Raw genomic sequence first — 13,795 nt, 5'->3', positions numbered from 1 at the left:
AGTTACACCACTTTAAGTCAATAGAAGGTAAACTCTCTTTGAGAGAGGAAAAACCCAAGTTCCCGAGGCCAGTCTCCCCGTTCAGCCTTAGGTAAGCGCACACAACCACCAGCAACACGCTTGGAAGTGGGGGGGTACTTTGAGGCAAGGAAGGCGGGCAATGCCGTACCAGAATAAAGCATAAATAAAGCGCAGAGCTTTCTCATAGTTTCTCTCCAGCCATTTACACGCGGCAGTCCATGATTTCCACGATAACTGCTGGGAAAATGAAATTCTTTCTCATCTTTTGAGTGTTCCCGGTGCAGTGTGAGTACATGAGGAATAAATATCTGTTCCCTGTGTCCCAGGAAGACCTCTTCTGGGTGAAAGCACTGGAAAACGCGACTTTCCTTAGCGTAATTTTTCCTCATGTAGATGGTGCAGTAATAAGAGCCAGGATTTGTCTCACCTCGCTTCGCTCTAGGCGTGATGCCTAACTTGGAGAGAAAAGATAAATTTAGGCTTGCTCTCTCTGCTCACCCGAGAGAAATCAGCAGCTCCTAAAAATCACACTCTACGACAGATAGAATAAATAAACATTGATTTTTCCTGGATAACATTAATCATCGCTTGACAGAGTTACACCGGAGAGCAAAGCAAGAGTGCGTGCTGCCTGGCGGCTGACAAACAGATCCAAACTTAAAAGTCATAATTATTTGATGACCCTTTGCTGAAGGGCTGAGGTTCACCTCCAGATCCAGACATCTCATTTCAGATGTCCTCTGAGCAACATGTCTGGTCTCCTGGTGTTATTAATGGGGATTTAGAGCTGCTTTTCACTGCCCACGTAGAGATGCCGGAGGCGAAGCAGCGTCTGAGACATCCGCACCCCGCTGGAAGACGCGTTACAAATAATGAGAATCGAGCTGTTTGGGTCTGGAGCTGAATCCTCTCCCAGAGGCAGCATCCACCTGCCTAGATGCAGACATTTACTGCCATTGGAGAATTGACCGGAATTTCACAATTAACTAAGGCTCACCCGCACTTTTTCTTACTTGACAAGCCAACTGCTTTGTGTGAAGCGACCCGAGATGTAGATATGAAACCCGGGAAGTTTATAAGGCTGCAGCTTGTGCCGTACGCGATAGCTGCCCGCCAGGAATCACATCTCCCCGCAGCTTGAAGACACTGACTGGAATGCAGATAAATTAAATTAAAAACCCATACCTTCCTGCCTTGGATTAGATATTATTCATGCTGGCAGCCAGCTGGTTGGTCCACGCTCTGCTAAATAAATGTCAGCAAACCCCCGAATATTTATCCTTGCCCTCCTGGGGAAAGGACCTTCATTTGTGACACCGGCTATTCAGATTTGGTAAGATCTTGCATCTCTTGGGCAAGCCGGCGCAAGACCTTTCAACAAGCTGCCCCAGGACTCACCAAGCAGCCTGTCGTTAGTGTTTTCCAAGATTTAACTCATGACGTTACGGATAGGGGAAAGGCCAGCCGCCGCCGAGAGCCTACAGCCGAGCAAAGCCTTGCGGTGCGTTCTCCTGCCATTAGCCTGCTCTCGTGGCAGACGTGGTCCTCCAAATCTCGGTATGGGAACAAGGGGAAGACGCCAGATCTATAGAGCTAAAACACACTGTTTGGCTCACTGGTGTTTTGAGTCTTACAGCCCAAACGATCTAGTGAAGGCAGAAAAGCCTCGTTAATAGTATGGTGGAGCAAAAGCATCCCGTGCTCACGCCTCCAGCGTCCCCCTGGTTTCTCTCAGTGACCGTCTCTGCCGCCCTGAAGCAGAGCTGGGGGGGGGGGACAGCCTGCCACAAGTCCCGGGGATCCTGCGGACGCGGCGGGACGAAGCGGGATTTTCACGGTGGGGATTTCTTCCACTTTGCTCTCGGGTCCAATCGCAGCGGATTTTTTTTTTTATTATTATTCACAGCAGCTCCCCGCTCCAGCTGGAAAGGTACGCCGTGTCTTCTCCCGTGCAACATCTACCCGTGCTTCCAGAGCTTTGCCCTTCGCAGTATTCACAGAGCCGGGGGTAAAACAAGTCAGGGAATACCATTGTAACCTCCAGGGAGCTGTCAGACCAAGCGAGACGCAGCCCCTCCCAAGCCCAGAGAGGTCCCCAGACCCTCCGCTGCCAGGTCAAGATATAGCCAACGGCTTTTTAAAATTAATGACACCAGAAAGTGTTATTTGAACAATAGCAACTCAAAAATGTTGCCTTTAATAGTTTCATGCATCCTAAAAAAAAAAAAAAAAAAAAAATCCCAAAATATGGTTTATTGCAGTTCCCCTACTGCACGTGCGATATCTGTATTCAAAAAAACTCTTTTTTTTTTTTTTTCTCCACAGAGCGGCTCCTCTTGGAAGCGTTCGACCCTCAGTGCAGATTGCATGCCATGAGAAATCCAGCGCTTCCTTGTCTCAGTTTATGCTGATGATCAGAATGAAAAACAAAAAAGCCTTAAGTTTCATTTTGACGTATCCGCCTTTATTTTTCAATCAGAAACTCTAGCCATACTCGGCTCCCAAAGACGAGAGGTGGCTGCACCGACTGCAGGTCCTTCCAGGAAAGGGCGAGAGTCACCTCCTCGTCCGCTCCAAAAAAACTAGTAGGGAATGACCCCGGTTTTATCCACCTAGCACTCGGCATTTCATGGCGAAGGGTGGCTTTCTCCCCCGCGAAGGTCGCCAGGATGAATCCACCACGCTGACCCAGGAACGGGGTAACGGCACGGGCAGCCTCATCCATTTAATTCAGCACCCGAGAGCGCTGAGGGCAGCCGCTCACCCGGGATTATTTAGGTGGGGATGGACGCGATTTACGTCAGTCAACAACAAAAAATGAAATCCTTCACCTACACGGGGTAAAAGTTCAGAGCTCGCTCTCTATTTTTATTTGCCTTTATTGTAAAAGCCGGGGTAGCTTTGTCAGGAGTAAAGATGTGCTGTGGGGACCCTTTCCGAGAATGACCTGTAGATCTATAGGAAACAATTGACGTAGGAGGCAATAATTCAAAATACCAGGAATTATTTCAAGTCGTAACGGTTAGCCCAGCCTATTTAAGAGAAAAATAATTCGTAGGGCAGAGTGAACTCAACCTAGATTTCATACAACCTGAAGCCTCACCCGAGAATTGCATTAGAGAAAAAAAATAAAAAACACATTTCTAAACGCGAGGGGAACTTGGTCAGAAGTTTGTTCGGACATCCGACATCGCCCGCTCGTTTTTAACAGGCTCGGGAGCTCAGCCGGTGCCGAGGAAAGAAACGATCTAAATGGGATCCGCCAACTGTAGGGGCGAGATGACGGTCTTGTTTTATTTATACGCTATTTCCCGGTGTCCTGAACAAGGACAAGCCACTTGGCCACCCGAGGCTTACCAGCACATGAAAAAGTTTTCACCTAAAAAAAGGAGCAGATATTTCCAACAACGTCCAATAGATGGTGACGATGCATAAGAAATCCTGATGAGTTTTTTTTCTAGCCACTTATTTAGCATTCCCCCCCCCCTCCAGCACTCCCTTTTGATACCTGAAAGTCTGTTATGGCCGTTTCGCATCGCTCGGGGCTGACAACAGAGCACAACGGTACGTAGGGGGAAGAAAAATAAGTCGTTCACGCATAAACAGGCATGGATTTTATTCAGAAGTAGGTGAAATGCAACTTTCGAGAAGGAAAGGGGCAGCTGAAGAACAGGTATATTTGTGCACTGTCATGCCTGGCCAGCAACAGTAAGAGTCAGCTTCAGGCTGGTAACTTTAGTATCAAAAAACAATAAAAAAATAGTAATAATAATAATAATAATTAAAAAAAAAGAAGTTCTAGGCGCTGACCAAGGTCACATCACTGTTCGGGTTATTTTTCACCGTGTTAGAGAGTATTTTTCCCACTGTCGACAACAGAGCTCACATCGAGTGACCGCAGGTGGAAAATCCTCATCCAGGACCCGGCCAAGCCTCCTCCGTCCCAGACGACCATCTCCACGTCCCCTCCCAGAGGAGCTTGTTAAGATGATATTGTCAGGGACACCTCTTACCTTTGAGTGATGAAATGCTAAAGAAATATAAAAGTTTTTTGGGGGTGGTGGGGGGGGAATTGCGGTTGTTGTTCTCCCTGGTGGCATTGCATTTTCACAGCAACCACAAGTTTCTGGTCTGAATATGGCGAAAGGTGGGAGCCGCAATTTCTGGCAGGAGTTGCTTCTTGCATAAGAAATAAAGACTTGGGTTGTTTTTTTTTTTTAACATCAGGGTTTTTTTGTTTCAAGGTGGGTTTTTTCTTTTTTTTTTTCCTGGTTTTGGTTTTTGTTTTGTTTTTTTTTTAATTCCTTTTCCCCACCGCCTCACGCCAAACTGCAAATCTCTGGATGCAGATTCCACTGATAATATTATTGTCTTTGTTTTTAACAAACCGTTGTGGGCATAAATTAAAAAACTAATTAGAGCTTCATTTCAAGGCTTTGAGAGGCAGAAATTGCGGGGCAAAAAATGAAAGGAGGAAGGTGTATGGTTGCCTAAAAAGAAGTGACAAAGATCGATTTGACCCTGCAATTTAACTCGGCAGCCTGGTTTCAAAGACAGACCTATTTAAGAATTTGTATTTCGTTCACTTGGCTTATTCACCATATCCCATTACCCCCTAACCGCATTAAAATGTCAAAGTTTATCCATTTAGATCTTGTGTTTCCATCCTTCCTGGGAAGAGCTTTTCCACAGGAGCTGCCTCCCAGACCCAGCCCACAAATCACCGAGACCCCGAGTGCCCAGTGCCACCCATGAAATTATTTGGCATTTCTCTGGTATAGATATTTTTCTACTAAAACCAGCGACGGCACGTCCCATATCCCTTCGTTTACTGAGCAGGTATTACAGCTAAATTGAAGCTAGGGAGTGACAAGAAAAGTCAGTAGCATAGGTGTGTTGGCATACACATTTAACACAAGAATATATTGCATTATATATAAACATATAGTATAATATACATTTAATATTGTGTTTTTATATATATACACACACACACGTATATATGTGTATAACTTGCCATTCATAGGACCAGAGACCTCCTAGATGTCCTTTCTGATCAAAATTATTCTATGTCCCGCTCCAAGCAGGGCTGACTTCACCGCCGCATCAGGTTGCTCATGGCCTCATCCAGGCGACTTTTGAACATCTCCATGGGTGGAGGCTCCGCAGCCCCTGAGAGAAATCCTGTATCAGGTTTTATCGAGCGGGGCTCAGAGCCTGACTGTGATTCTTTCTGCTGTTCTCCTCAGAGCATCCTTCACCTCCTGGTTCCTCAGGCTGTAGATGAGGGGGTTCAGCATTGGGATGACCACCGTGTAGAAGACGGAGACCACTTTGTCAGTGTTCAGGGAGTAACTAGAGCTGGGGCGTAAATACATGAAGATTGTCGTCCCGTACAACATGGTCACTGCTGTCAGGTGGGACGCGCAGGTGGAGAAGGCTTTTTGCCTGCCTTCAGCTGAGCGGATCCTCAGGATGGCAAAGGAGATGAAGGTGTAGGAGACCAGGATGGTGGAGATGGTGCTGAGCTCAATGACGCCGGCCAAGGAGAAGAGGATCATCTCGTTGATGTAGGTGCTGGCACAGGACAGAGCCAGGAGGGGAGGAACGTCGCAGAAGAAGTGGTTGATGACATTGGAGCTGCAGAAGGGCAGCCTAATGATGAAGGTCATCTGTATGATGGAGGTCAGGACCCCCCCAGTGTAGGACCCCACCAGCAGCCACATGCACAACCTCCGAGTCATAACAGAGGAATAGAGCAGGGGGTTACAGATGGCCACGTACCGGTCATACGCCATGACGGCCAGCAGGAAACACTCAGTCGTCACGAAGACGATGTAGAAGGCGGCTTGGCCCATGCAGCCAACGAAGGAAATAGTCTTCCTCTCCGATAGGAAGCTCACCAAGGTCCTGGGGGCAATCACAGAGGAGAAGCAGATGTCAACAACGGAGAGGCTGCCAAGGAAGAAGTACATGGATGTATGGAGTCGTGGGTCACCTCGGATGACTACGATTATTCCCACGTTGCCCAAAAGGGTGACGGTGTAGATGAGCAGGAACAGCACGAAGAGGGGTGCCTTCATCTCCGCTTGGTCACTCAGGCCCTCGAGAATGAACTCTGCCACTGAGGTGTGATTCTGCTCCGCCATTCAGGGCTTCGTGTCTACCGAGGAAGGAGAGAGCCTGAAAATATAGGACAGTGGAAACCATGCCTTTATTTATTTGAACTGAAATGGGATAACTTGATAATTTACACCCTGTGCAGCCAGGGCACCCGGAACATTCATTTCTAGGGAGCTAGAGTGGGAGGGACTGCACCGAAGCCATCTGCTCCGAGCTTCTCCTCCTTTACAGTCCAAGGAAAGAGTCCCTTCTGAAAGGAGAGCATCCCAGCTTTCCCAAACACCTTCCCCGCCTGCAGCGAGTCACTGCGGAGGGTCTCTCCCTTTCTCACTGTGGGCAGACCTGCGGGCAGGTTCATTTGTATCGCAGAATCCCATTTACGGTACCTGCAGTTTGATGAGATCGATGGATATAGCAGCAGACGGGGATTCAGGTGACACAGACCAAATCATCAGCTCTGCCCTTGACCTCCTGTGATTAAGTTTGTCTCCCCATTTGTTTCCCCTCCTCCCATTCCGAACCGATCACAACAAAGCACCCAGAACACGACAGCTCTGATTTTGGCAGCGGCTTCTGGCTATAATTGTAATAGTAAGAGTAAAAATGCTGTAGCTTTCCTTTGTTGGTTTTGGGAAAGACACTGAGGTGAAGAAAAAAAACCCAGTCTTTAATTTGTTGGGAAGTAGGGAGGGAGAGAGGAATGGGGTGTTGCATGATCCTAAAACTCATTCAGGACATGAGGAGTTTAATATTACAGTCTCAGAAACCTTGGGGAGATGAAGCCAGGGAGACCATGAGCAAAATTTGGGTCCAAAGCTGTTATTTTGAACTGGGGTAAGCATCAAATATTTCCTTGGTACAATTTAGAGACTAAACACCGTAAAATCTGTCTTGATTTTCAAGATCAAGATCAAATCTTGACATTCAGAGCAAAGGCACTAGCCGTGGTGTTAGGGTCCCTTGTATAAAGACTTTATGTGGGTTTAACAAATGATGAATGAGCCTTTCAATAAGCGAGCGCGTCGCATCCCTGTTTATGGCTCCCCTCGTCATGCTGCGGTAGTCCACGGCAGGCACCGCGAACCGCCACGATACGCCGATGACTTTAATCATGCCTCGTATTTCCAGAAGTGGACTGGGAGATGAAACCTGATTTACAGAAGTGATTTAACTGTCAGGAGGTAGCTGTGAGTTTATGAGCATGAAGCAGCTGTACCGTATTAACTAAGCCCAGACCAAAGTGGGATCCACGATGCTGTCCTGGAATATAAAGTCACACCTGGTGCTCTCCCCGGTGTGTGCAAACAGCAGCATCCAACTGCGAATTGCACCTCGTTTCCAGCTGAAAACAAGGTATGGCTGAGAGCACTGGCAGAAGGCACGAGGGAGGGGAACGGTCAAGGGGAAAAAAGAGCCAGACTGAGAATTCACTGTTTTAAGATGCACCAGAGGCGGAAAACCTTCTCAGAGGGAGCCTATGGTGGCACAGCATGGCGTCCTGGTGGTTAGGGCACTCACGAGGACTTCTCTCGCCCCATTTTCAGCAGGCAAAACCCCAGCAGCTCCTGCCTCTCCCTTCAGCTGGAAGAGGAGTCAACGCCACGGATGAGACCGCAGAGCTGTGCTGAGCCAAACTCGCTCAACTCCAGTTGCCTAAGTTTGGGCACCTAGTTAAGCTGCTCGCCCTAATGCAAATGTGATATACAGGTTTCTGTCCCCAATAACATGAAGGTTCAGAATAAAACAATTACATCTTTACAGGATTAAAGATGAGAATCAAAGTCTTACTCCACCAGATGAGTGCCAGGATCAGAAGACTCATTGAAGAACCATTCTCCATCAGCAGAGTATTTCTTCATGGAAATATTCTTTACTTTTTAAAGTGAGTATCACTTTATTTCAGGGTCAGTAGGTGGGTTAATCTTTCCTTAGAGTGTTCTCCTCTCTTCTTCTCCCAGGATCCTTAAACTTACCGTAAGCACCATGACTTCTGATCTTTTGAATTCAAAACACTGGAGCGCATCCCAGCAGAAATATTTCCTCTTCTTTAACCAACCCAGAGGAGCAAACCTTTACCTGGTGTAAATCGGAGCAGCCTCCCCCAAGGTAACGTTGCTGCAGTGATTTATACGGGAGCAGGGTAGTCCCAGCAGAGCTCACCCGCACGTTTCGGGGAACGGTCACACCTACCTGCGGATGGGGGTCACCTCCCCTTACCAGCTGCAAGGTCTTTTCCACTTCGGACGACGCTCCAGGCTCAGGATGTCTGCACAGTAGATCTGGGGGACTAACCCTTGAAGCCATCCTCCTAGCTTCCAGATAAACGAGAACATCTCTCCTGAGAGCTTGAGAGCCTCCTGCATATTTTCGTCAGATGAATTTCTCCACTTGCAGCAACATGTCGCTTTTGCACGTCTCTCTGCAGGTCTTTGTGGGCAACGGGCACCCCCTCCTCAGGGAGCAAGTGTTTGTCATGGCTTTGGCGACAGTTCAGGTCTCCGAGAAGTGAATCTCGATTGTATACCGCTGGATCCTTAGTGAGAATCCATGAGAGTCACAACAGTCTAAACTGCTAATAAAGGCTTGGCTGCGTACGCGGGAGGGTGCAAAGTCCTGTGCTAATTATTGTCACAAACACCAATAACCTGTTACAACACTCGGCAGCCTCAAGGGACAGAAAAGGTAGAGATCCAAACGAGCACAAGTTATTCTTCACAAGCCCCTCTGAAAATCAAGGGGGAGGTGAGAAGGTGCATCCAAAGGGCAATTTACTCCAGGTATCTTAAACACCTATTGCAAGCAGCTTAGGCTGTCGTAATTAGCTCTGGATGGAGGCCTGGAGCAAATGGCCGGGATTACAGGAGACGAAGGCTGCCCCAAGCCTCCAGGCAAGGAATGAGCCTGAAAGGCTTCCAGGATGCTGATGGTTACGAACAGGGAGGTCTATACAGGACCCACCTGTCAGAACACGATTGATAGACAGGCCATGAAACCGTTTTACTATGCTCCAGATATTTCCAGGAGTATCTCAGCTGCCCATTTTTTCCTCCCTTTTGCAGAGAGCCGGGTCATTCTGCTGCTCCACCTCTATTGCAAGATCAAACCCGCCTCATCACAGCCTATTTTGAAGAGATGGTTCTAATCCAGTTTTCTGCAAACTTTTTTTTTTTGGCTAGCAGAAAATTGATAGCATATTCATGGCCACTTCGGTGTAATTTGTGTCTGCTCAACGCACTCAATCGATACCAGCTTCTTTCAGTGTCTGGAACATTTTCAGGAGTTTACAATTCACACTATTTCTTTCAGTATAGCTGTTTTTTTCCCCTTTAAGCAATAGAAGCCCGTGCTTTTAGATTAAACTGACAGCACGGATAGAGTCACCATCTAAATAGCAGTTCGTATGTGGATCATATTTGATCCATAGATGGGATTTATTCATCTATCAGTTGTCAACAACATCAAGCGTGGACATATGAGCCAACTGCCTAGGCTCTCTTTGCAGTCAGTAGAAATGAAGGTGGTGGTTCAGCTCTTCAGGCATGGGTGTCCAGGACTATGGGACCCACCATGCATCCCTAAAGGGCACAAGTCTCCTTACATCTTATGCCACATCTGCCAGACCTGTGTCCGTATGTCCTACGATACCTCAGGTGGAATTAGATGGATCAGTGGAGTCAGTGTAGCCCGGAGGAGGATTTGCCATGTCCAAAGGAGATCCATGCAAGGTCACGTGAACAAGTTCTCCATCAGTATTGCTGAGAGCCTAGAGGACTGGCTGAGAGATGGACACATGGGATGAGTTCGGGCTCACCTTGCTCCAGGTCAGCATGCCGTACGGACCTACACATGAGCTATAGGTGTCCCCGCTTCTCCTCCAGTCTGAACTCCAACTGTGTGATTCAGTTGGCCAAAGGGATGGCTCTGGCGGAAGCGCTACAGGACTTACAGGCACCCGTGACCTTCTGGAGGAACAGCTGGAGCCCAGCAGGAAACCTTCAATGGCACCAGAGCCAGCACAACCAGCAACAGACCAGCACCTGCAACCCAACTATTGGCAGAGAAGAGCAATGCAGACAGCCACGCTGACCCCAGACGGGTGTTTTGGTTGGGTGTAGCTCTACAAATGGCAATATTTTAACAGCAGGGTTTATACTGTGTTCAGTTTTGGGCCCCTCACTACAAGAAGGACATTGAGGTGCTGGAGCATGTCCAGAGAAGGGCAACGAGGCTGGTGAGGGGTCTGGAGAACAAGTCTGCTGAGGAGCGGCTGAGGGAACTGGGGCTGTTTAGCCTGGAGAAAAGGAGGCTGAGGGGAGACCTCATCGCTCTCTACAACTCCCTGAAAGGAGGTTGTAGCGAGGTGGGGGTTGGTCTCTCCTCCCAAGTAACAAGCGATAGGACGAGAGGAAACGGCCTCAAGTTGCGCCAGGGGAGGTTTAGATTGGACGTGAGGAAAAATGTCTTTACTGAAAGAGTGGTGAAACATTGGGACAGGCTGCCCAGGGAAGTGGTGGAGTCCCCATCCCTGGAGGTATTTAAAAGACGAGTAGATGAGGCGCTTAGGGACATGGTTTAGTGGGCATGGTGTTGGGTTGATGGTTGGACTCGATGATCTTAGAGGTCTTTTCCAACCTCAATGATTCTATGATTCTATTTGGGGAGTTTTTGTGCCAACACTTTCACCACCAATTCACATTTGTTCCCACTTTATTACCAAGCCTCCAGGTACAACTCAAAACACACACACCCCTTTCTTGAAAAGGTAAATAAAAACATGCATTCCAGTTATTTCCAAGAGAAACCTCTTTTGCTTCTTACAAAAGGATGACAAAGAAGGAAAAACAATTTGTAGAAAGCCATTACACAAACAGTTATCAGGTAATTAGGTATAAACCTTTGAAATGTTTATCACTAAATTCTTCATCTCCCTTGTATCAGCTACGCAGCTGTGTTGTGTATTGCTGCATCTAAGGGTATTTTTGGCCTATTAATTTTCCTCTTATAACAGAGGTAGAAATGGAAAGGAGTTGCAAATAAAAAACATGAAAATAGTATATAAACTGAAATCTGACATGTGGAAGTGACAGGACCTATAGGCTGGGTGGGTTTCAGCCACCGTAAATTCAGAGGTCTTGAAGTTAAATATGTCAGAGTCATGCTACATTTCCTATACGCAGCGTTATGTCTTTACGCAACATAGTTCACCCAAGCCATTTCCCACGTTTATTTCAACAAGAATCATGGTCTTTTGTTCCTGCTAGGGAGGGAGACTAAGATCAGGTTTATGTTTACCTATTAAGCTCCGAATTTGGCCAGTTAAATCCCACAGCTAATGGTCTTTCACATACAGGTCACTACATGCTTTGAGAAAATTAGAGAAAAAATAGAAATACCAGGTTTATTGCCACTAACGCACCATGGCTTTACTGTACGTCCTTAAGTTTGAATATACGTACTAAACAATTCCACTAAACAGTACATTTAGGAACTGTCACTGTCCAATACTTAACGTTGTGTATTAACAAAATCATTTAAAGTATTTATTCACTATAAAACACATTTTGAAGCACTAAAGTGCAGCAGAAAATTTTTTAAAATACCTTTGAACATACTTTGATGGGTCATTGCGGAAGAAGAGGATCCAGAGCAATTCCTCTCAATTTTCCCCATTTTCTGCAGCTTTAGGGAAACATTTCCTCCTTTCCCATCCAAGCCTCCTTGCTCTGCTCCATGCGTTCTCCTGCATGCTCCCGTCTGTCATGGGGACTACCTGGAAGCACTGAAGTTCACCTTAAATCTGCAGATCCCATCTCATGGCTGGAAGAGGTACAGCACTTGCTCGGGATGTAGTCCCCTGCGCTGAGGAATGATGTCCAAACTGTAGGAGAGGGTGACCACGAGTAGGCTCAGGCCAAAGACAGCTGAGAAAAAAAAAATTGTCCAAGTCCTCAGCAGAAATCTCACAAATGTGTTATTTTTACAGGGCTGAGCCTTGCCATCGTATTTCCCTTCAAGAGAGAGGTGGCTTGGGATTGCCTAAGGAATGGCAGGTCCATGAGAAAACCCAGCACGTGCTTGCCTCCAAATATTCAGAAGCCATCTGGACATTTTAGCATGTTTCCTCACAAATCGACCTTTGGTGGTTCTTCAATGAGTACGTACTTCTCCTGTTATGAAATGCACTATCTAGAGGCGATTGTATGACAAATTAATCCCACATCGATAGAGCCAGACTACAAAACGGACAATAACATACAGAAGAATTATCACAGCTTCTCTCCGATTTCAAAAAGACCCCCAAAACACAGACCCCATTCCCATCTCTGCCTAAATGTCAAACCGTTTACCACTTCAGCAGGGAAATAATTATTCTCCCCGCTGCTCTCTTCAGAGCACTCTTCACCTCCCGGTTCCTCAGGCTGTAGATGAAGGGGTTCAGCATGGGGATCACCACCGTATAAAAGACAGAAACGATTTTGTCCCTGCCCAGGGAGTAGCTGGAGCTGGGCCGCAGGTACATGAAGAGAAGGGTCCCGTAGAAGATGGTGACGACCACCAGGTGTTATGCACAGGTACCAAAAGCTTTGCGCTGGCCTGGTGCAGAGCCCATCCTCAGGACGGTGAACAGATGCAGCCGTAGGAGACGAGGGCGACTGATATGGTGGTGACCTCACTGAAGCCCCCGAAAGCAAGTACCAGCACTTGGTTGAGGCGAGTATCAGAGCAGGCCAGTTTTGACAGGGGTGGCCAGTTGCAGAAGAAGCGGTCAATGACGTTGGGGCCGCAGAAGGACACTCTCAGCGCAAACCCCGTGAACACCACCGAGTTCAAAAACCCAACCGCGTAGGACCCAGCCAAGAGGGAAACGCAGACCTTCTGGGACATGACAACGGGGTAGCGCAGCGGGTTGCAGCTGGCGACATAGCGATCGTACGCCATCACGGCCAGGAGGTAACGCTCCACGGTTACAAAAGTAGCGTAGAAATACAGCTGTATGAAACAGCCAGCAAAAGAAATAGTCTTCCTTTCCAATGAGAGGTTCGGCAGCATGTTGGGTGTCACAACTGAGGAGTAGCACAGGTTCAAGAAGGACAAGTTGCTGAGAAAGAAGTACATGGGGGTTTGAAGCTGGGAATCGAGACAGACTACGGCAATGATGCCAAGGTTTCCCACCACGGTGATGACATAGGCGGGCAGGAAAACCACGAAAAGGGTAACTTGGAGGTCGAGGCGATCCATGAAGCCCTTGAAAACAAATTCTGTCACCGTAGTCCAGTTTTCCCAAGCCATCCGTGTGCAGGAGACTCCCAGCTCCCAGGCAGGGAGGCAATTTCCATGAGACCAGTTATGATGACTTAATCCCTCGCTTAATTATTAGTGGGTTTTAACCCTGTGCTCTATAGGTAATGAAGACCTTTTCTAATGAAACACTGCCAGACACCCTGGCAGGATGCTTAGTTGGTCCACAACCACCTGGCCATGCAGGGACCCACGTCTCCTGACTACACCTGCCATTCAAGCTCTTAAACCAAGCTTTGAATATATCTTCTACCTTCATGTGCTGATCTCAAGGAAAGAAGTATGAAACCAACGAAGCAAGCTCTCCCTTGGACATCACCGTGGTCTTCACTAGGCCCATTGTCTCCATCTG

At 47.5% G+C, this 13,795-nt stretch overlaps 2 protein-coding genes across 2 annotated transcripts; both read right to left on the bottom strand.

The window, feature by feature from the left end:
- Positions 1 to 5,231: 5,231 nt before the first annotated feature.
- On the bottom strand, positions 5,232 to 6,231 carry LOC143163046 (olfactory receptor 5J3-like). The gene has a single exon (XM_076343691.1). It carries the CDS (start codon positions 6,168 to 6,170, stop codon positions 5,232 to 5,234), a length of 939 nt encoding a protein of 312 aa, XP_076199806.1. The 5' UTR covers positions 6,171 to 6,231.
- Positions 6,232 to 12,487: 6,256 nt separating this feature from the next.
- LOC143162910 (olfactory receptor 5AP2-like) lies at positions 12,488 to 13,434 on the bottom strand. Its single transcript, XM_076343481.1, is given in 2 exon segments — positions 12,488 to 12,771; positions 12,774 to 13,434. Coding segments are annotated over 2 exon segments (945 nt in total).
- Positions 13,435 to 13,795: the final 361 nt, after the last annotated feature.

The sequence above is a fragment of the Aptenodytes patagonicus genome, chromosome 7, assembly GCF_965638725.1.
Source record: "Aptenodytes patagonicus chromosome 7, bAptPat1.pri.cur, whole genome shotgun sequence".
NCBI classification, from domain to species: domain Eukaryota; kingdom Metazoa; phylum Chordata; class Aves; order Sphenisciformes; family Spheniscidae; genus Aptenodytes; species Aptenodytes patagonicus.
Note: the sequence above shows the minus strand (reverse complement) of the source record. Positions and strands in the feature narration are given on the sequence as shown.

What these genes read in the sequence shown, in the direction of transcription:
- LOC143163046 (XM_076343691.1), bottom strand. Translation starts at nt 6,170, where the DNA reads ATGGCGGAGCAGAATCACACCTCAGTGGCAGAGTTCATTCTCGAGGGC.